General features: G+C 36.5%; 1 protein-coding gene across 6 annotated transcripts in view; it reads left to right on the plus strand.

The window, feature by feature from the left end:
- Window positions 1-2,489: 2,489 nt before the first annotated feature.
- LOC127859571 (transmembrane protein 245-like) overlaps window positions 2,490-24,081 on the plus strand; it is a 49,332-nt gene continuing 27,740 nt past the window's right edge. For all 6 annotated transcript variants that reach the window (XM_052397068.1, XM_052397069.1, XM_052397070.1 and 3 more), the window contains exons 1-9: window positions 2,490-3,016; window positions 7,682-7,811; window positions 9,716-9,817; window positions 12,150-12,299; window positions 13,702-13,992; window positions 15,646-15,797; window positions 17,304-17,408; window positions 21,207-21,283; window positions 22,835-22,925. In XM_052397068.1, the coding sequence (XP_052253028.1) occupies window positions 2,507-3,016; window positions 7,682-7,811; window positions 9,716-9,817; window positions 12,150-12,299; window positions 13,702-13,992; window positions 15,646-15,797; window positions 17,304-17,408; window positions 21,207-21,283; window positions 22,835-22,925 (1,608 nt within the window). In that variant the 5' untranslated portion in view covers window positions 2,490-2,506. The remainder of the gene's footprint in view (window positions 3,017-7,681; window positions 7,812-9,715; window positions 9,818-12,149; window positions 12,300-13,701; window positions 13,993-15,645; window positions 15,798-17,303; window positions 17,409-21,206; window positions 21,284-22,834; window positions 22,926-24,081) is intronic.

Genomic DNA, 24,081 nt, shown 5'->3' on the forward strand with positions numbered 1-24,081 from the left:
GCGCAGAGTTGTCGTTCCTTGCTCCCTTATACAATCTCTGCCATCACAAGAAAATCCTACCAAATTTGGTAGGATTTTTGTTTTTTTGTTTAAGTATTGTACTATGAAAAGTATTATAATTTTCTATTATTTTTTAAAATAGTGTATATAAGTTGAGGTTAATAAAAAAAAATAATTACATAAATTAACAAAAGTAAAAAAATCAACGGACTAGCATCACGTGGTTGTTTATGAAGGCAAGTATCCAGCATGCTGGTTCCAGTCAAATCTCTGCGCGGAGGTTGACGGGTGATTCCGGGTCGTGCTAAAAGGCGGATAAAAGAGCGGATGATATAGCGTATATAGTAAAAAGCGGATAATATAGACAAAGAAGGATTATCGGAAAGAGCGGATGATATGAACAAAGAAGGAAATAGGAGACGATATGGATTGTTATTGAACGATTGGTTTGTAATTGTTCTCGCGTTATGTTTTGGTACTGGAATATTTGAAAGTAAATATGAAGTTATTTAAGTTAAAATATAAAGCACAATAGTATTTTAGGCTACTAAATATATATGTATTTAGTAAATAATAACTTCGTTAGATATTGACTTAAGTTTAAACAAAAAGCAAAATACTATTCAATTTATCTCTAAATATACATGAGGTAGTTTGCCAACAAAATAAATATGTTGCCCAGCTCTTGCCACATGGAGGCCACCTCTTGTAAGAGCCAAATTTTGAAAAAAAATAGGCCGAAATCGTCAATTATATAAACAATAAATTAAATTTTGAAGCAAGTGTAATTAAATATATGGTACATAATATAAATACATATAATAAAAAATGAGTCATACATTGCGCAAAATTTTGCGATCGGCCGCCAAAAAAATCTGTAAAGAGCGGATAATATAGACAAAGAAGGATTATCGGAAAGAGCGGATGATATGAACAAAGAAGGAAACAGCGGATGAAATATACAAAGAAGGAAACTGCGGACAATATGAATAATTAATAAATCTGCGGATGATATATACAAAGAAGGGATTTGCGGATAATATATACAAAGAACGAAACTGCGGATGATATGTACAAAGAAGGAAACTGCGGATAATATATAGAAATAAGGACCATTAAATAAATAAAAATGATCTGATGCAAATAAAGAAGTAAGCTGCGGATAATGTGTACAAAACTATCACTATAGAAATGCACTTTAAATAAATAATTATGATCTGATGCAAATAAGGAATGAAGCTGCGGATAATGTGCACAAAACTATTACTATAAAATGAACATACCGATTTCTGGCACAATTGCTTGTAAAATTAGCATTTATCTACAGTTGCTTCTAAACAAATTAATTGTTCCTTACTTATTAACTAGTAAGTTGAAAGACTTGGTTGATCAAACAAAATTATCAATAAGCCATGCATTTTGGTGGAAATGTGAGAAAAACATCGAATTAATTAATTCATTTATATGTGAGCATATGAATTGCGATTACATCGACATATTGTGAATTTCAGTTTTTTTACTTAATTAGAACGGAAACAAACAAAAATTAAAACAACGACAAATATATAATACTTTTTTTATTTCATGAAGTTTACATATTCATATTTGCTGCACATAATACATAAAGCATGTATGTACTTTTACTTGCATGTGCAATTAGTGAAGATGTCATTAGAAAATATTTCCTTTGAAATTTGTTAAGTTTAATATTTACGTTATCTCATTCATATATTGGTAAAACCGTTAATATGCTACGCTTTAATGATCTGGGTGACTTGTTCTCAAGATTATTATCAGCTTATCAACAATTAGTTTAAAATAACATGCCAATTTCTTGTGTACTAGGAGCAATCGATAATCGATAATGCGCTAAATAGCTTCAGTAAGGACACTAAGGGTGCGCATTAATGATAACAATAGGGAGTCTCAACAGTTGTTGTTTACTTTTTCCAGAAATATATATATAATGATGCTTTTGTGGATATAAAAGTAATTCATTTTATAAATCTAACATTACTGATGTGTTTATTATCAATAAAGTAATGTCTTCTATTAAAATTGGATGTGCAATAAAACTTGGTTTTACAAAAAATTAATAATCTTATCATCCTTTTTCATTGAATCATAGTCAAACATATTTTAAATACTAATTCTTGTTAGCCAGTCACACCATTCAGTGTACTATGGTATATTGCCGTCTTTGTTTAACATATCATCCGCTGTTTCCTTCTTTGTTTATATCATCCGCTCTTTCCGATAATCCTTCTTTGTCTATATTATCCGCTCTTTACTATATACCCTATATCACCCGCTCTTTTATCCGCCTTTTAGTACGTGCCGAGGTTGACCTCGGCATGGACGTCGCCATCTCGACTATCACATGATTATTTTGTCTTTCTGTTCATTCAATTTCTTTCCGCTCATTGTATGGGAAGTTTCCAATTGTAAAAATAGAAAGTACCGGTGTTTCTATTTTTAGATCAGGGAATTCCTGAATAAACACAAAATGGCGTCGATACCAAATATTGAAACTAGATCTCCACTGACAATACTGAATAAGTTACCAAAGGAGCACGAAAAAGCTATAAAACAAGCATTTTATAACACGGCGGCAAACCTTTTCGTTTTATTTGCTTGTGCAGCCGCAATTGCAGTGTACTTTATTCTGGAAGCCTTTTTAAAGCCCTTATTGTGGGCTGTTTTATGTGGTGCTTTTCTGTATCCTTTTAAAAACACATTGACAAAATCCTTGAGAAACTGGTTGACAAACTTGCACAAAGCAGAAACTCCATTTGTTGTGGGTGTGATTCTTACCCCATTAAAATATGCGGACAGTGCTATAGATCTGGTGTGCAATGCAATGTTCTCTCGACTGAAATTGATGCTGTGCATTTGCATTTCGGTACCCGCTGTTTACCTGCTGTGGCATTTTGGGCCACTGTGGGGCATGTTCTATGTTGTGAAGGGAATGCTGGTGTTCCTGTATGATCTGCTGGAGTATTTTGGCAGCTTCTGGGTCAGTATTGACTTTGATTTGAGCCGCGCTGCCAGGGTCCCCGTTTATACTCCCAGAGCCTTTGATAATTTTTCCTATGGCGGCTCTGGGAGTGCATATGCACCCCTTCATAAACACGATCGCAGTTTTGTTAAACATAATAAGAATTAAATAGTTAAAACAATTGTCAAGAAAGAATGAAAAATGAGATATATAAGTAAGATTTCTTTGAAAAAATGAGTTAATTCTATTTGTATCAAGTACATTCTAACATAACAATCGACAAGAAAGATAATTTATGAGTAAGAATATGAGTATTTTTTTATAGTAAAACATAATAATTATCAAATAGTTTCTAATAGTTGTCAAACATTATAAATGACAAGGAAGAACAAAAAGAGATATATAAGTATGATTTCTGTGAAAAAATGTTCTATTTTTATCAATTACATTCTAATAGTTGTCGAACATAGTAATTGACAAGAAATAACGAAAATGTTTCAGTGTTTCACACTAGCAACACTGTAAAACAAACGCCCATCTAAATCAGTATCTTGATTGATTTCAGTCATTAATAAGTTCATCACTCATTCATTTCAACTTCCTCTGGTCTCTTGGTTACCACTGGTCTGTAGAACGCACTGCACCTCTTCAAGAGGCCACTCGTGGACAGCGTCCCGGCCCTGTATCTGAAATAACAAAATAAAAACCATGATACATTTCGTTAAACCATACTTGAAAGAGTTAGTTACAAAGATATAAGAATTCTGAGGAGGTCTTTCCCCTTCTGTGAGCCACCGGGTATCAGCGTTAAGGTTACTGCCATGTCCTCAACATGGTCCCTCCATACTGGGGGATCAACGGTTGCACAAAGGGCAATGATAAGCGAACAGAAGTGTCCGGAACCTCCTTAAAACATAAAACATATTGATATATTAGTAATTAAATAATAGTGTAGTCGGTAGTATATTTCATTACAAGTGCTAAATATTGAATCAATTAAAATTATAACATATGTCTTTAAATTTCATTCAGTTTATCATTGCTATATGAATGAAAAAAAATGAATAAATGAAAATGATAACATACATCTATGTCGCTGTTCACTGATGATTGAACATCTGTCATCTCTGCGTAGACGTCGCTGTTCACTGAAGAGTAAACATCTGAAACATCTGTCATCTCTGCATCGACGTCGCTGTGCACTAACGAGCTATCTTATATATAAAAAAACAATTGCGGGAAATAAGCGTATCATTCATTTTATCACTTCTCGGATGCAAACTAAATTACTACAGCGTTTGAAATTTCACATAATCCCCACATAATAATAATAATTGGAAGAACATGATTTCAACCAGTTTAATTAATTAAAATGATAACCTACGTGTAATGCTGTCGACTGGTGTACAGGTGTGAAACAGTCTCTGCATATGAAGTGCAACGGCTCTCCCTTACATGCTCGTTTGTATTCGGCATGGGAAACACCTGTTCAGAAAATAAATGACATGTCACTATTCTGCTGAAATCTTAAAATCTTGGGAAAAGATTCAGATAAACTAAATCCTTTAAAGTTGTAATTGCAGACTTAACTAAGAAAATAACAGAAGTACATTTCATATATATTTTTTCTTCTGATTTTCAATTTTGACCAAATGTGGGGACGTTTTGACCAACTTAAAAACTGTCTTTGGGGCCGTTTTGACCAAAGTGGGGCCGTTTTGACCAAATTTGGGGCCGTTTTGACCAAGTTTTTGGTCATTTTGACTAGGGGCTGTTTTGACTTGGGGCCGTTTTGACTGTAAACCTTTACCATTTGTATTCTTTTATAGACGGAACGATTTGTACCTTATATCTACTTAAATTCACGCTTGTACTTCATAATAATTATCTCAATTATAATTTTTACTCAGTTTTGTATCAAGTAGGGATAAATATACATTTACACAGAACAAGTTCCACTCTTTTCTGATATATTTCGCCTGAATAGGCTTTTTCAAAGTTTGTTTTAACAAATTAACTACATTTTCTTTTTATTTCTCAACACAAACAATAATATAGTGACGTCAAAAAACAAATAAACAGGAAATGATGTCATGACGTTATAACGGCAGTGGCGCTATTTAGCGCCAGAAGAACATGTGCATGTAAAATTCACTGTAACAGTTATAATGATAATGAAAATATAAATATTCCTATAATGAGAAAATTAATCATAAACTTATTTTTAAAACATAGATAATAATAATTATAATTACCGACAATAATAATAATAAAATTATAAATATAAATAATAAAAATGAGATCAATAATTGTATTGAAAATGTAAGTAGTATAGTATAATGACAAGTATCATCAAAAAACACATATATTTTACTCTTTGCAAAAAATACAACAAATGATTAAAGTAATTAAATTAATAAAAACTGATTTAAAAAAAAATAAATCAATTAGCAAAATAATAACTATACTACTGCTTAAAATGATAATACATGTTTGTGTTATAATTCTAATTATAACAACTATTTTATTAATAATAATTATAATAAAAATAATAATATACTAGTAATAATAACAATATTACCAAAATGTCATTATTATTAAACTTGTCATCATCATCATCAGCAATATAATTTTTAGTTTCATCCATATGCAAAAATAAAGATACGTTCTACGTATGCGGATAAATGGAATATAGCGTCAGTATTATGATTTTGCGGATACGGATGCGGATACGGATTAGGATACGGATGGAATACTAGCCTTAGGTTACATCAAATATCACGATGTCCAAAAGATTGGTGTAGTGCAACCATATCGATAATTACACTTTTGTCGGCAACCTTATAACAGTTTCCCAATATGGTGGATAGAGCGTACAAAGAATAGCAAAGTAAATAAAAAGCAATTATTTCTTGCTTTAATGGTACCATTTGCATGCGTTTGTGCTTTAGACAGGTAAACGTTGATAAGTTTTTGCAGTATCAGTGTTCCTTAGCATTTTCAGTGGTGATCAAATTTTGCATCTTTGGACAAAAGACGGCGTATTGCCAATCTCAGCAACCCTTTGGGTTATAAAGCTGAGAGTTGAATTATTGCAACTAAATTCCAGCTGGCCACCAAACAGTTGTGGCCATATTTTGTTAATGATATTGGATACAATGCAGAGTGTATGTAACTTAATTGTCGTTTTTAAAGAACATATAAAACTTAGGTTAAGGCTTAGCATGGCAGTTCTTTAATGTATGAACTATACAATTATTTCAACATGTTTCATAATGAAAATTGTTTTTGACATGAGTCATTGTTTTGTAAGGTCATGAACATGTAGGACAATCTACAAATAATTTATTTATACTTAAATACACGCAGATTGCTGAATCCTCCTTACATAAAGATCTGTATTTGTTTAGGTATATTACAACTCTCTGTCCATTATTTAGGAAATAATGTGTCATGACTATGGACAGTGTATAAATGTTCCGAAATAAATCAACGCAAAAATGTCTGTTTGCTGTCCCCCACCAAAGGCGGAGGGATATAGATTTGGCTTTGTCCGTCTGTACATCCATCCGTCCGTCAGTCTGTTATTCTGTCAGTCTGTCTGTTTGTCTTTCACAAAACTTTGCATGGTTTTATCTCAGAAACTATATAAGATATCAACATGAAACGTCATGCATGTATAGATATCAATAAGGAGAAGTGCCATGCAAATGAACAATAACACTACACTTTCTTATGTAAGAGTTATTGCCCTTTTTGTGTATGATGTAACTTTTTAAGGGCTATATCTCAGATACCATACAAGACTTCAACATGAAACTTCATGGGTGTATTGCTTTTACTGAGGAGAAGTGCCATGCACAATAACCATAACTCTACACTGTCGTTAATAAGAGTTACTGTCCTTTGTTGTTTTTGTATTGTGTAACTTTTCAGGGCTATTTCTCAGATATGCTACAAGATTTGAATATGAAACTGCAAGGATGTAAACATATCAATAAGGAGAACTGCAATTGATATAAAAAATTACATTGCACTTCATTATTTTTTTTATCATTATACCTTTATATCAAGAGATTTGCACCCATCCATAAGCAAAATTTATTTTGCGGGGGATATCAATTCAAGGAATTTGCTTGTTAACATTCAAAGGGTCTGCCTTGTTTTTGAATGAAAGTAAAACACATGTCTAAAAATGCTCTATATGCCATTTGCTAAAAATTTTGTAATGAAACTTTATCTTGCAAACAAAAATGATTGCAAAATAATAGCAAGTCAGAGGAAAATAAATCAAAATTGTTAAGCAAAATTTAAAGTGACGTTATGTTTTAACTTTTCTTTGCAGAAACTTTGAAAATATAAATTTTCAAAAGTAAAAAACATGATGACCATTTCTGTGTTGGATATGCAAATTATTGTGTTTATAATGTGTCATCATTCTTATGCTATGTTTGAGTACTCTGCACAAATCAATATGTTAATCATAAACAAACACATGTTTTATTAATACACATTACTGTATTTACTTTTTTTTCTTCAACTTGAAAAAACATATTTTTATAAAATGCAGCCGTGACTAAATGATTGCAATCACTCAGATATTTGTCTTAGCGAATTTCCCATAAAAAACATTTCTTGCTTTGACACTTAAAGTGGACTTTTTATTTTGTTCTTGCCTTGCAGATATGGACGCTATTTGCTGCATACTTGGTGGCGATAGTTTTTTTCTGGAGTTCTGAAACCAAGGTCACTTTGCAGTACATGTCTATCCCTGTCTGGATCATCATCATCTTGCATGTAGCTGCCACAGCCGGTATGATAACGTTGGAGTCTTGCTCTTGGAAAACAGGGCCTAATGCATTTGTGTACAGTGTTGTCTTAGACTAGCCTGTGCATTTGGCACTGGTTAATAAGGGACAACACTTTCTACTATAATGTAATTTTTCGTTTAAAGGAAGTTTCTTCTAAATAACAATCAAGTCTTGACGGTGTCTTGCAGTGTGGACTGCACAGGCTTATCAGGGACGACACTAAATGCACATGCACTAAGCCTGGATTTCACAAAGGGTGGCTAATTTAATACTGTAAAACCATTATTTTTAATTATTATGCCCCCCCTTCGAAGAAGAGGGGGTATATTGCTTTACACATGTCGGTCGGTCGGTCTGTCGGTCGGTCTGTCGGTCGGTCCGTCCACCAGGTGGTTTCCGGATGATAACTCAAGAACGCTAGGGGCTAGGATCATGAAACTTCATAGGTACATTGATCATGACTCGCAGATGACCCCTATTGATTTTGAGGTCACTAGGTCAAAGGTCAAGGTCACGGTGACCCGAAATAGTTAAATGGTTTTCGGATGATAACTCAAGAACGCTTAGGTCTAGGATCATGAAACTTGATAGATAGATTGATCATGACTCGCAGTTGACCCCTATTGATTTTCAGCTCACTAGGTCAAAGGTCAAGGTCACGGTGACCCGAAATAGTAAAATGGTTTCCGGATGATAACTCAAGAACGCTTATGCCTAGGATCATGAAACTTGATAGATAGATTGATCATGACTCGCAGTTGACCCCTATTGATTTTCAGGTCACTAGGTCAAAGGTCAAGGTCACAGTGACCCGAAATAGTAAAATGGTTTCCGGATGATAACTCAAGAATGCTTAGGCCTAGGATCATGAAACTTCATAGGTACATTGATCATGACTCGCAGATGACCCCTATTGATTTTCAGGTCACTAGGTCAAAGGTCAATGTCACGGTGACCCGAAATAGTAAAATGGTTTCTGGATGATAACTCAAGAACGCTTATGCCTAGGATCATGAAACTTGATTGGTAGATTGATCATGACTCGCAGTTGACCCCTATTGATTTTCAGGTCACTATATCAAAGGTCAAGGTCACGGTGACCTGAAATAGTATAATGGTTTCCGGATGATGACTCAAGAACGCTAATGGCTAAGATCATGAAACTTCATAGGTACATTGATCATGACTCGCAGATGACCCCTATTGATTTTGAGGTCACTAGGTCAAAGGTCAAGGTCTTGGTGACCCGAAATAGTAAAATGGTTTCCGGATGATAACTCAAGAACGCTTATGCCTAGGATGATGAAACTTCATAGGTACATTGATCATGACTCGCAGATGACTCCTATCGATTTTGAGGTCAAAGGTCAAAGGTCAAGTTCACGGTGACCCGAAATAGTAAAATGGTTTCCGGATGATAACTGAAGAATGCTTATTCCTAGGATCATGAAACTTGATAGGTAGATTGATCATGACTTGCAGATGACCCCTATTGATTTTCAGGTCACTAGGTCACGGTCACGGTGATCCGAAATAGTAAAATGGTTTCCGGATGATAACTCAAGAACCCTTATGGCTAGGATCATGAAACTTCATAGGTACATTGATCATGACTGGCAGATTACCCCTATTGATTTTCAGGTCACTAGGTCAAAGGTCAAGGTCACAGTGACAAAAAACATATTCACACAAAGGCTGTCACTAGAACAGAGAGCCCATATGGGGGGCATGCATGTTTTACAAACAGCCCTTGTTAAAGATTAATTGCTATTTTCCTTATTATGAGGGACTATAAAAACAATCATTTGAAAAAAATAATAATTCAGTGTTATTGTTTCCTTTCCTTAATACATAAAATAAAAAAATTCTCTGTTATAATTTGATGCCTATGTTATCTTTATGCCAGGCATATTGCGGGTGCCGCTGTTCCTGTTGATGGGGGTGGGTATTGTGGTTGGTCTGGTGGCCGAGACAAATGAGGCCCGTAAGCAGCAGGAGCAGGCACCGGGTGAGTTCAGTACCATGTTCAGCGTGTAACTGCCATGTATAACCCTTTACCACTTTAATACGTATTTTCACAAATTTGTAGTCCATTAGAAAGTTAAATTTAATTAAAGGCGTTTCTTACTAGATCCAAGGCTGGTGCTTTTTTGTTTTCTAAGCCTCACATGATAAACCTGATCTATAATCAACACTAACCTATTATTCTCTGTTTAAGTTATGATATTTGCGAGGAAACAGTAATTCTGAACATTTACTATGCTCTAAAATATCCATTATATGCATCATTTGACGATCTAAAAACCTGAAAATTTTAATGGGTTACAATCGCGAAACGATAAACAATTTTGAGAGTTCCGTTGTTATCGTTAAATTTTGTGACTTTATGTAAAATACAACTCTTACTCTATGAGCATGTATGGAAGAGTGGTTAAAGTGCTAGACGTTTACTACAAGGGTAAGTGGTTCGAGTCCAGTTTAGGATTGCTTTGTTGTTTCCTTTAATTTTATTCTTTTTTAATGCTCCCCCAAAAAGGAGCATATAGTCGCCGCTTCGTCTGTCCGTGTGTGTGTCCGTCCGTGCACAATTTTGTCCGGGCTATTACTCAGCAACTAATGACCGGAATTCAATGAAACTTTATGGGAAGCTTAACTACCAAGAGGAGATGTGCGTATTATCAGTGGGTTCTGGTCGGATGATTTTTCACAGACTTATGGCCCTTTGAAATTTTCCATTAACTGTACATATAGTGCAATTCTTGTCCGGGCTATATCTCAGCAACTAATGACCGGAATTCAATGAAACTTTATGGGAAGCTTCACTACCAAGAGGAGATGTGCATATTATCAGCCGGTTCTGGTCGGATGATTTTTCACAGAGTTATGGCCCTTTGAAATTTTCCATTAACTGTACGTATAGTGCAATTCTTGTCCGGGCTATTTCTCAGCAACTAATGACCGGAATTCAATGAAACTTTATGGGAAGCTTCACTACCAAAAGGAGATGTGCATATTATCTGCCAGTTCTGGCTGGATGATTTTTCACAGAGTTATGGCCCTTTGAAATTTTCCATTAACTGTACATATAGTGCAATTGTTGTCCAGGCTATTTCTCAGCAACTAATGACTGGAATTCAATAAAACTTAATGGGAAGCATCACTACCAAAAGGAGATGTGCATATTATCAGCCAGTTCTGGTCGGATGATTTTTCACAGAGTAATGGCCCTTTGAAATTTTCCATTAACTGTACATATAGTGCAATTCTTGTCCAGGCTATTTCTCAGCAACTACCGGTAATGACCGGAATTCAATGAAACTTTATGGGAAGCTTCACTACCAAAAGGAGATGTGCATATTATCAGCCAGTTCTGGTCTGATGATTTTTCACAGAGTTATGGCCCTTTGAAATTTTCCATTAACTGTACATAAAGTGCATTTCTTGTCCGGGCTATTTTTCAGCAACTAATGACTGGAATTCAATGAAACTTAATGGGAAGCTTCACAACCAAGAGGAGATGTGCATATTATCAGCCGGTTCTCGTCGGATGATTTTTCACGAGTTATGGCCCTTTGAAATTTTCCATTGTACATATAGTGCAATTCTTGTCCGAGCTATTTCTCAGCAACTTATTACAGGAATTCAATGAAACTTTATGGGAAGCTTCACTACCAACAGGAGATGTGCATATTATCAGCGGGTTATGGTCAGATGATTTTTCACAGAGTTATGGCCCTTTGAAATTTTCTATAAACTGTACATATAGTGCAATTCTTGTCCCGGCTATTTCTCCCCAACTACTGACTGGAATTCAATGAAGCTTTATGGGAAGCTTAACTACCTTGAGGAGATGCACATGTTATTTGTGGGTTCTGGTTAGATGATTTATTTAGAGAGTTATGGCCCTTTGAAATTTTTAAGTTGCTAAACCATCCATCGTATTATTTAGTCCAAAGTTATGCCCCTCAAGACGTTTCCTTTTATCTGAATATATAGTGCAATATTGTGACAAAAAAAACCTTTGGGGAGCATCACCCGTCTCCGATGGTTTCTTGTTTTTACTGAAGCTATTTAGTTCCAGTGTAAGCATTTATCAATTTAAAGCATTTAACGACAAACTTAATACATGCCAAAATCTGTTAAAAGTTCCATATGTGTCATGGAAGTAATTATTGTGTAATCTTTACAGAATCAAACAGAAAAGCTATGTTTGAATCTGCTCTGAAATCAAGTGCTGGCGGAAACGGTTATCCCTAATTAGCCTGTTCAGTCTGAAAAGGCTAATCTGGGACAACACTTTATGCACATGCATGAAAGTCATAATTGCGTAATCGTTGCAGAATCCCACAGGAAGTCTGTGTTTGGGTCAGCGTTGAAGGTGCTGCTGGGAGAGACCCATTCTCAACCACAACCACATGTCAGGGAGGGGATGGAGGGGGAAACGGAATCAGTGACTTCAGACAGGAAAACACCCCCAGGAGAGAATACTGGTAAATTACTAAAGAATTTTTAACCAGGTTTTTAACCAGGTTTTCCGAAGGAAAAAACTGGTTATTAGATTGGCGAATGCGGGCGGGCTGGCTGGCTGGCTGGCGGGCTGGCGGGCGGGCGGAACAAGCTTGTCCGGGCCATAACTATGTCGTTCATTGTCAGATTTTAAAATCATTTGGCACATTTGTTCACCATCGTTGGACGGTGTGTCGCGCGAAATAATTACGTCGATATCTCCAAGGTCAAGGTCACACTTTGAGTTCAAAGGTCAAAAATGGCCATAAATGAGCTTGTCCTAGCCATAACTATGTCATTCATTGTGAGATTTTAAAATCATTTGGCACATTTGTTCACCATCATGGGACGGTGTGTCGCATGAAAGAATCACGTCAATATCTCCAATGTCAAGGTCGCCACGACTAAAAATAGATTTTTTTAAAAAACAAACTTACAAAGGGGGTTAATTTTGTTTGTTCATTTCAAAAGTTCAGTTTGAGTTTTCTCCCTTTATCATATTTTTTTTTCACAATGAAAACCTGGTTTTGAGACAATTTTGTCCCTTGTCATAGATGTCCTTTGCTAAAAATTGTGTAACCCATAAGCCAAATGTATCTACTTTTAGCAAAATTTTTCTGATTTTGGCTATTGAATGTTTTTTTTTCACGAAGCCAATTTTAATATATCTTCTGCGGTATAATCAAATAAACACAAGTGAAAGTCATTTGCTTTACAAGACAATAATGTTAAAAATAGTCAAAAGCATGAATTTTTTTTCTCTATAATGTACTGGCAAACTGAACTCACCCAGTCAAGAAAAAAGTACAAAATTCCCAATTGTCCACAAAGAAATAAAAAGTAACAGAATGTTTCGTAAATTTAGTTGCAAATTGCAATAACGGCAAGTAAACAAATAAAAGTGATAATTACTACAAATTTTTGTTATGAGGACACCAGCCGCATGGCTGCCTGCCATATGTAATTTTTTTTCCTAATAAAACTATAACTGTTGATGGTGCAAACAGGTGCATCAGCCAGGATTGAGTTTATTAAACAAATACATGTCTCTGGTGATAGTGTCAGTCCCAAATGTTATGTTAACTATTCAATAACTCGGAATGAATTATTTTATTAAAGCGTGGTAAAATTTTAATTATTTGTCACTAAATGTAGAGCAGTCTGTATGTGCTATTAAATTTATCCATCGTTTGAACGTTTATCATGAAAGTAACTTAGTAATAAACATTTTGTTACGGTTTGTAGATATTAAATCTTGCTCAAGATATTTAAATCTGGGTATACATGTATGAAGGTGATTTATTTTACTCCACATTTTTTATCTATTGTTTGAAAAATCTTGCTTTGGCAGTTAAATGTTGGTATATGTAAGTCCCTAATTTTTAGGAGCGAATACACCCCTTGCCAAAATTCAGCCTGGTACAGACAAGTTTAAACAAGATGTAACAAAACCGAGCTCATTAGACTTTCGACCAGTAGATGTCATACGAAGACCAAAGCCAAAACACAGTAACCTCGTGTCACCCACGGAATCCAAGAAATCTGCGAGGTCCCTTAGTGACCAATGCTTCATTGGGTTGCTATGGGCGTTAGTCCTGACTCGACTGTGGATGCATATTTGGCTCATCAGCATCTTACTGCCAGTACCCGTGGGCTTGTGGATGATAAAGAAACTTAGTATGTATCCTCACTGACTTCTCGATTGGAGCCTCGTTGTGGGAAATCTGGGCTAAAAGGGACCACAAACGTGATATTTTAATCAATATAAACTAATAATTGTAAAAAGATACGGTATTTTAGATCTTCTCTTTTTTCGTCTTTTGTGGTTGACAGTCCCTTTAATGCATGTGCTTCAAGTGTTCTCCAGTTAAGCCTGTGCAGTGTACAGGCGAATCAAGGACGACGCTTTCGGCACATAGTGGACTTACATTAAAAAACACCTCCTATAAAGCCAAAAGTGTTGTCTGTGTCCGTGATTATCCTGTAGGGACTACACAGGCTAATTTAAGATTACACTTTATGCACATGCATACATGGTTTTCCCAGAGTAAGGCTAATTTTATTTAACCTTTTACCACATTACCATCAACCCAATTCACATGTGCCGGGAAAGGCAAGTGCCGGGAAAACCGGGCTAAATGCATGTGCATATACTAGCGTCATCCCAGATTAGCGCTGTTCAAATCTAGTAGTCCCCCATTTTATCAGTTAAACCTTTACCACTTGAATACATATTTTGACCCATTTGTAGTCCCTTAGAAAGTTATATTTAATTTAAGACCTTTCTTACTAGATTCAAGTTTTTAAGGTTACATCTCCAAACCTTAGATACTGATGAGCAGCAAACAGTATAAAACCTGAACAGGCTGCGAGTCACTTGCAGGCTGTTCTGGTTTTATGCTGTTTGCACATAGCCATTTTCACTTTGCTTCTAAGTGGGAAAAGGTTAAGCTTTAACAGCCTGTGAGTCATTTTTGATGGTTTTCAAACCAACAGGAATGCAAAGTAACAATCTCAGAACCAAGTATATGTATTTTTCATACATATTTTGTGAACAAAATGTAGTTTTTATGAAAATATCTATGACATGATGCAATTTCAATGCATTATGGTGTTAAATCTGTCTGAATCCTGTAAAATACTCTCAACTGGTATGCATATTTGGTAATTTGCAGTAAATTATCACAGACTTTTCAAATAGAAGTGGCCTAAGGCATGCCCAACTTTCAACTTTTTATGTCCCCCACTATAGTAGTGGGGGACATATTGTTTTTGCCCTGGAGCTGCACATTTTGAGTGGTGAAAGGTCAAGGTCAAGGTCATCCTTCAAGGTCAAATATATGGGTCAAAATTGCGCATGTAATGTCACTTCTGCAATATTGAAGCTAGCAATTTTATATTTGAAATGCGTGTGTATCTCAAGGAGCTGCACATTTCCAGTGGTGAAGGGTCAAGGTCAAGGTCATCCTACAAGGTCAAACATCATATAGGGGGACATTGTGTTTCACAAACACATCTTGTTAAATTCTGAACCAAAAATTGCCTCGATGTTGGAAACTGGGGCTTAATGAATGTGTGTAAAGTTTTATCCCAGATTCGGCTGTGCAGACTGCACAGGCTAAACCAAGATGACATTTCCTGGTTTTGTGTTGTTTTTTTATTTAAAGGATATCTCCATACTGTAGTGAACACCCAGTTTATGTGGAAAGCCTTAATTCGGAGACTGAAAATTCTAATCTGGTTCAACACTTTACGCACATGCATTAAGTCCAGTTTTGCAATAACAAGCCTCAAATGGTTTTATTATAACCAGTCTATTTCTACTTGCAGGTATCAAGTTGGGGAGTCCGGAGGGTCCACTAGGTGTGCGGGTACAGCACATGCGTTGCAGGCTGGTGGACTGGCTCCAAGATCGCAAGGATGTCATCATGCCCAAGTGGCTGAGGGGCGTGGCCAGACTGGTCCTCAAGGGAGACCAAAAGGTAGAAACAGACAGACTGCCTGGTTTCCTTTGAAGTCATGGTTTGGGAAAACTAGGCTTAATGCATCTGTGGTCCAAGATAGGCCTTTAATGCATTTGCATTTGTATTCATGGTCATTCATGATTAGCCTGTTCCGACTGCACAGGCTAATAAGGGATAACACTTTCTGCTTTTATCTCTTTTTTCTCTAAATTTCCAATCTACTTCAGTATTTTTCATTCCCCAAAGTCAGAAAATTGTGTCTTTTTTTCCTGGAAAAAAGGCTGTGGCCCTTTCCCCAAAGTTGGTGTTTTGGCCCTGAACACTGTATGCACATGCATTAAGCCCCATTCCCAAAGTGAGGCTCAGTTAGGTACAACCAGAATGAGCTCTGCTCACAGCAGTTGTTGGTTTAATTCCTTATGTATAAAAGATTTGAGCTGGTAACTGTTCTTGTTCAATTGAAATTACCTGACATTTAACAATATCGAGCTCTAAAATTCTTCGCGCAAATTGACTTGTATGAATGTATATGAGCCCTGCTCTAGGAAAACGGGGCTTAATGCTTGTGGTCAAAGTGCTACAACACAAGTAAAGATCGTGTTCTATTTCATAAACATGCCAAATTTTAGCACTAGTTAAAGAGCCGTTTTCAAACGACTCAAATCTCTGTTATAAGCTGCAAGTTAAGATAAATTAGCGGCCATACTCATTCGTTTAATTGACAGTTAAGGCATTCTGTCAATATTTCGCTCATTCCATTTTTGTGTTATTATTTGAAACCAATAAAACACAGTGACAGATTCTCCTACTAAGCAATGTTATATGGTATCATTTTACTATTCAAACATAGGCACAAAAGGAATTCCCCAATAAGGCATGTAATACAAAAGTGGGGCATGTATATTGACCTAGTTCATGAGTATCAGGTAGTGTTAGCAGTTAATACAGGGGCATTTTTTGAGCCATTAAGCACAGTGCCACCCTTATGCCTGAATTTTCAAATCTAGGATATCCCTGTGCCTGAATTTCCAAAAAGGGGTACATTGTGACTGAATTTGTTATTTTGATGTGCTTATTTTAGCTCTTGAGTGATGTAGAAATTAAATTCTAGAACCCCTCTAGTTTAGAAAATATCGATATAATTGCCAACTTTTGGTATGCCCCTGTCTTCACAAAGTGCTCAGGTAAGGACTGAAGAGTTGTCTCCCCTGATTTCTGATAATCTGATCAATATTGGTCTCCCCTGATTTCAGATTATCTGTGCAAGAGTGGTCTCCCCTGATTTCAGATTATCTGTACAGGAGTGGTCTCCTCTGATTTCAGATTATCTCTACAAGATTTTCCCGCCTGATTTATGATTATCTGTACAAGGGTGGTCTCCCCTGATTTCTGATTATATGTACAAGAGTAGTCTCCCCAAATTTCAGATTGTACATGAGTGGTCTCCCCTGATTTCAGAATATTTGTACAAGACTTGTCTTCCCTAATTTTAGATTGTACAATAGTGGTCTCCCCTGATTTCAGATTATCCTGCTGCTGGAGTCGTCCCTGGACAAGATAACCAGTATCGTGTTCATTCTGCTTCTCCTCATCTGCAGTTTGCTGTTTGGCGTCATCTTTGCTGTGCAGGTATAATTAACCATTTACTAATTTTGACCCCTTTGTAGTCCCTTTGAATATGAAATCTAATTTAAGAACTTTCTAAATAGATTCAAGTTTTTAAAGACTTCAATTCTAACCTTAAGATACTGATCAGCAGCAATCAGCAAAAAGTCTGCGAGTTACTTGCAAGCTGTTCTGGTTTTATGCTGGTTGCATATAGCCATTTTCTCTTTCCTTCTTTGCCTGAAAGGGTTAACATGGACAAAGGTTGTGTGTGACATATCCCTGCCTCATAAAAAATCTAATGACACACACAAGTTTCCAATTCATTTTTAGGTCAAAACAACTAGATAAATAAACCTTGCTCTTGGAAAACAGGGCTTAATGCATGTGCATAAAGTGTTGTCTCAGATTAGCCTGTGCATTGTGTTAAATCTGAAAGTGTTGTCTCTGATAAGCCTGTGCACACCTCAAGAACAATCCATGCAAATTGTACTGCCTAACTGGTTGAACACGGGAATATGGGTTGGGGCTGTTTTGATTTGGGGAAAAATTTGTAATTTTGACTGAAATTGGTGTATTGGTGGTGTTTTGTATGCCCTGAAAGGAGGGTATATAGTGATCGGACTGTCCGTCCGTCTGTCTGTCCGTCTGTCATTCCGTCACACTTTGCGTTTAGGTTACGCATTTAGGTTTCAAAAAATGCTCATAACTTCTATGTCGCTTCAGATAGCAACTTGATATTTGGCATGCATGTGTATCTCATGGAGCTGCACATTTTGAGTGGTGAAATGTCAAGGTCATCCTTCAAGGCCAAAGTTCAAATATATGGCTTCAAAGCGGCGCAGAAGGGGGCATTGTGTATCTGACAAACACATCTCTTGTTTGTTGATACAAATACTTTAAAATGGAGATTAAAAAAATGTTATGTTCACTTAGGTAAACTTATAAGGCTGGATTGGAAAATAAACTAAATGTTAAAGTTGATCTTGAATTTTTATATATTTTGTTAAGCCTTCAATTTGGAATTTTAGGCTTTCAAAACTTTTTGAGATTTGGAATATAGCCTCATGGGTGAAAGTTTTCCTGTTTCAACCAGAATTCCAGTTTTTGGATCCTTGCTGAAGCCATTTTTTCAAATCGCGTAAATCCTTTGAGAAAATTTTAGGGGGAGGGGTAGGGGGTAGGCAGCCTTTAGATAGCAGGTGCACTTTTAAGTAACTCAATAAAAAACGCCCGAAATGTATTCTTATAAACCAGATCTGCGGTTTGTAAAGTTTACAGCTGTTGGACTGCGTGAAGTCTCCCCTGAATGCCAGAATTTGAATTACCATAAAACTATAAATAGTAATGCCTCTTTTGTTGTCTCTTTGTCCCAACAAAAAGTGCGCAAAATTTATGTGACAATATACAATGTCACGCTGTATGCATGGAAAGTATGTGTGTATTGAATTTTGGATAAAAACGTAGCGCAGAGAACATTGACATCTGTTTAATTTGGTTAAAAGCTTTGTTGTTTTTTCAACAAAATTATATGGCGAATAATTTAAATTGACATTTCCTCTAAATTAATTTTAAATAAAACACGCTGCATCTTTATCGTTACAGTTTTTAGTTTAATTATTATTTAAACAGTTATTGTACTGATTATAGAGAACAACCTGACAAAACTGGATTTAGTGTTAGGCGTTATAAAAACACGCTTAGCATGTCTACTGAACTATTTTTAGCTCACCTGAGCACAACGTGCTCATGTTGAGCTTTTGTGATCGCCTTTTGTCCGTCGTCCGTGGTCCGTTGTACGGCGTCAACATTTGCCTTGTTAACTCTCTAGAGGGCACATTTATTGTCCAATCTTTATGAAATTTTGTCAGATGATTGATCTCAATGATATCTTGGATGAGTTCGAAAATGGAAACATTTGCTTGAAAAACATGGCTACCAAGGAGCGGAGCATTTTTCCATATATGGCTATAGTCAAATCTTGTTAACACTCTAGAGGCCACATTTATTTCTGATCTTCATGAAACTTGGTCAGAAGATTCATCCCAATAATATCTTGGACGAGTTTGAAAATGATGCTGGTTGGTTGAAAAACATGGCCGCCAGTGGGCGGGACATTTTTCCTTATATGGCTATAGTAAAACGATGTTAACACTGTAGAGGCCACGCTTATTTTCCGATCTTCATGAAACTTGCTAAGCAGATTTGTCCCAATGATATCTTGGATGAGTTCGAAAATGGTAACCTTTGCTCGAAAAAACATGGCAGCCAAGGGGCGGGGCATTTTTTTCTTGTATGGCTATATATGGCTATAGTAAAATCTTGTTAACACTCTAGAGGCCACATTTATTGTCCAATCTTCATGAAACTTGGTCAGAAGAATCATCCCAATAATATCTTGGACGAGTTCGAAAATGATGCCGGTTGGTTGAAAAACATGGCCGCCAGAGGTGGGGCATTTTTCCTTATATGGCTATAGTAAAACCTTGTTAACACTCTAGAGGCCACATTTATTGTCCAATCTTTATGAAATTTGGTCCGAAGATTTGTCTTATTGATATTTTGAATGAGCTCGAAAATGGTTACGTTTGATTAAAAACATGGCTGCCAAGGGGCAGGGCATTTTTCCTTATATGGCAATATATGGCTATAGTAAAATCTTGCTAACACTCTAGAGGCCACATTTATTGTCCAATCTTCATGAAACTCGTTCAGAAGATTTATCCCAATTAAAACTCAGACTAGTTAAAAAATGATGCCGGTAGGTTGAAAAACATGGCCACCACGGGGGCGGGGCATTTTTCCTTATATGGCTATAGTAAAACCTTGTTAACACTCTAGAGGTCACATTTATTTTCCAATCATCATGAAACTTGGTCAGAAGATTTTTACCAATGATATCTTGGATAAGTTCGAAAATGGATTTGGTTGCTTTAAAAACATGGCCACCAGGGGGCAGGGCATTTTCCCTTTTATGGCTATAGTAAAACCTTGTTAACACTCTAGAGGCCACATTTATTGTCCAGTCTCATGAAATTTGGTCAGAAGATTGGTCTCAATGATATCTTGGATTTGTTTGAAAATAATTATGTTTACTTGAAAAACATGGCTTCCAAGGGGCGGGGCAATTTTCCTTGTATGGCTATAGTAAAATCTTGTTAACACTCTAGAGGCCAAATTTACTGTCCGAACTTCATGAAACTTGGTCAGAAGATTCTTCCCATAATATCTTGGACGAGTTCAAAAATGATGACGGTTGGTTGAAAAACATGGCTGCCAGGGGGCGGGGCATTTTTCCTTATATGGCTATAGTAAAACCTTGTTAACACTCTAGAGGCCACATTTATTTTCCGATCTTCATGAAAATTGGTCAGAAGATTTGTCCCATTAATATCTTTTTATCTCAGGTGAGCGACTTTGGGCTTTCAGGCCCTCTTGTTTAAACTGTGGTGTTATGACAAAATGGATTAACATGTGTGGATGCAACTCTGTTGATTTGGTCCATAATTATCGTTAATATATTTTTTTAATGCCATTTTTTTAAAGCAATACATGCTTATAAATATAATGGAGAAAATAAGAAGATGGTCTTTCAAAGTTGCATGAGAAGTACTTTTACCTTTCTTAAAATGGTATCTAATTTGCTAAATTTCTGGAGCTCCGAAAGACACCCATGGCGTCGCACCAAGGCTTTGCCCTGCTCCCACCAGCGGCCCCTTGGACCCCCATAAAAAAATCCGTTTTTCAGACGTTTTCAACTTTCCCCCATGAGGCCAAATTTGAACCAAAGAAAGTCACTGATGAAGTATGTGTTTTCTGCAGGTACAGCAGGAGAGCATGTACCTCGTGAAGACCACCAGTAATCTGCTCAACAACACCCTGCATCCTGAAATGGCAAAGTAAGGGTTATGTAAGAGTTATACATCACATATATATGAGTTGCGTTCTGGGAAAAGGGGTTTTAATGCATGTGCGTCAAATGTCGTCCCAGATTAGCCTGGTCAGTCTGCACAAGCTAATCTGGGACGACACTTTCTGCCTTAACTAGATTTTTGTTAAGAAGAGACTTTCTTGAAACGAAAAATATAAAGGCAGAAAGTGTTGTCCCTGATAAGACTGTGCAGATTGCACAGGCTAATCTGGGACGACTCTTATGCACATGCATTAAGACCCTTTTTATGCTACCCCAAAATTTATTTTGGGGGGAGCATATAGTCGCCACTTTGTCTGTCCGTTTGTGTGTCCGTCCGTGCACTTTTTGTCCGGGCTATTTCTCAGGAACTAATGACCCGAATTCAATGAAACTTTATGGGAAGCTTCACTACGAAGAGGGGATGTGCATATTATCAGCGGGTTCTGGTCGGATGATTTTTCACAGAGTAATGGCCCTTTGAAATTAATTTTCTATAAACAAATTATTTTCCCCCCAATTACTGTGCCCTCAAGACCAGGGCTCGATACTAACGGTGGTCTGTTGACCTGGGGTCAGTAAAAAATAAGGGAGGACCAGTGAAACTAGAAATTTGGTTGATCCGTCGGACCAGTTAAAAATCCTGGCCAGCTTATTGTGAAATACTGGTGGAAAGCGGTTTTCATCAATAAAACAACTTTATATGTTCATAATAAACCGATAATTTCATCATTATTTTATGGGCCGACTTGAGACCGGGATAAAAATAGCAACATATTGGAAATTTCAATTTTTCTAGATGCCCGGATGACAAATACCTGTTGTCGCATCAAAAATCGATTTGCGTTTCGCAAATGTCTCCCGCAAATGTCTCCCGATTTCGCTGTGATTGATACACAAATTAACATAAAATTCTAATCGTTCAAATTGAGAAATAAACAAAATGGTATTTATTATTTTGAAAAAGCAGCAATAATCAGCATTTTATCGATCTTAATACCATTAAAATATAGTTTGTTTACCGTAAGAATTTATACTGGAGGGCGCTGAATAATGTTTTGATATTGCGGGAGAGTAAACGTGCATATTTTGAAGATTACAAGTTTTCACGATGTGGAATTTCATTCCGGGGATGGTTGAACCTACGCCTAAAAAACCTAAAACTAATGAAGAGAATCTTGAAGTACAGCAAAAATATGAAAGGGATATTGAGATAGTTTAGTAGATAGTATAGTTTTCTTTTAATAAATGCACAATACATTGTGGATAGTCCAGAAAGTAAGTTGAAATTTAGGTAAAATAACAGAGAAATTGTCGGACCACTTGAAATCTTGGAGGACCAGTAATTTCTGAAAGCTGGTGGTCCTTTGGGTCAGTAGGTAAAAAAAGTAAGTGTCAAGCGCTGCTCAAGACGTTTCCTTTTATCTGAATATGTAGTGCAATATTGTGACAAAAAAAACACTTTTGGGAGCATCACCCGTCTCCGACGGTTTCTTGTTCCAAAAGGGAGGCTCATAGATTTCTTCCTTTGTGTTTCAAGTTGGCTGCCAAAGAATGAGGACCTCCAGAAAGCCCTGGACTCCATGGTGGGAAATGCATACCTCTACGGCCGTAACTACATTGCTCACAAGGTATGCGAATCTGTACAGCCGTAACTACATTGCTCACAAGGTATGCATATCTGTACGGCAATAACTACATTGCTCACAAGGTAAATATATCTGTACGGCCGTAACTGTATTGCTCACAAGGTACATATATCTGTACGGCTCTAACTACATTGCTCACAAGGTACATGTATCTGTACGGCCGTAACTGCATTGCTCACAAGGTACATATATCTGAACGGCCCTAACTACATTGCTCACAAGGTACATATATCTGTACGGCCCTAACTACATTGCTCACAAGGTACATATATCTGTATGGCCGTAACTACATTGCTCACAAGGTACATATATCTGTACGGCCGTAACTACATTGCTCACCAGGTACATATATCTGTACGGCCCTAACTACATTGCTCATAAGGTATGTATATTTCTATTGCTGTAACTCATTGCTCACAAGGTACATATATATGTACTCCTGTAACGATTGCTCACAAGGTACATACATCTGTAAGGCCATAACTACATTACTCACAAGGTACATATATCTTTAAGGCCGTAACTACATTGCTCACAAGGTACATATATCTGTATGGCCGTAACTTCATTGCTCACAAGGTACATATATCTATATGGCCGTAATTTCATTGCTCACAAGGTACATATATCTGTACTCCTGTAACTATATTGCTCACAAGGTACATATATCTGTAGTCCTGTAACTAAATTGCTCACAAGGTACATATATCTGTATGGTCGTAACTACATTGCTCACAAGGTACATATATCTGTACTCCTGTAACTATATTGCTCACAAGGTACATATATCTGTACTCCTGTAAATACATTGCTCACAAGGTACATATATCTGTATGGCCATAACTACATTGCTCACAAGGTACATATATCTTTATGGCCGTAACTACATTGCTCACAAGGTACATATATCTGTACAGCCATGACAACATTGCTCACAAGGTACATATATATGTACGGCCATAACTACATTGCTCACAAGGTACATATATCTGTACGGCCATAACTACATTGCTCACAAGGTACATATATCTGTACGGCCATAACTACATTGCTCACAAGGTACATATATCTGTACGGCCGTAACTACATTGCTCACAAGGTACATATATCTGTACGGCCATAACTACATTGCTCACAA

The sequence above is a fragment of the Dreissena polymorpha genome, chromosome 15 (genome assembly GCF_020536995.1).
Source record: "Dreissena polymorpha isolate Duluth1 chromosome 15, UMN_Dpol_1.0, whole genome shotgun sequence".
In the NCBI taxonomy this organism is placed as follows: Eukaryota; Metazoa; Mollusca; class Bivalvia; order Myida; family Dreissenidae; genus Dreissena; species Dreissena polymorpha.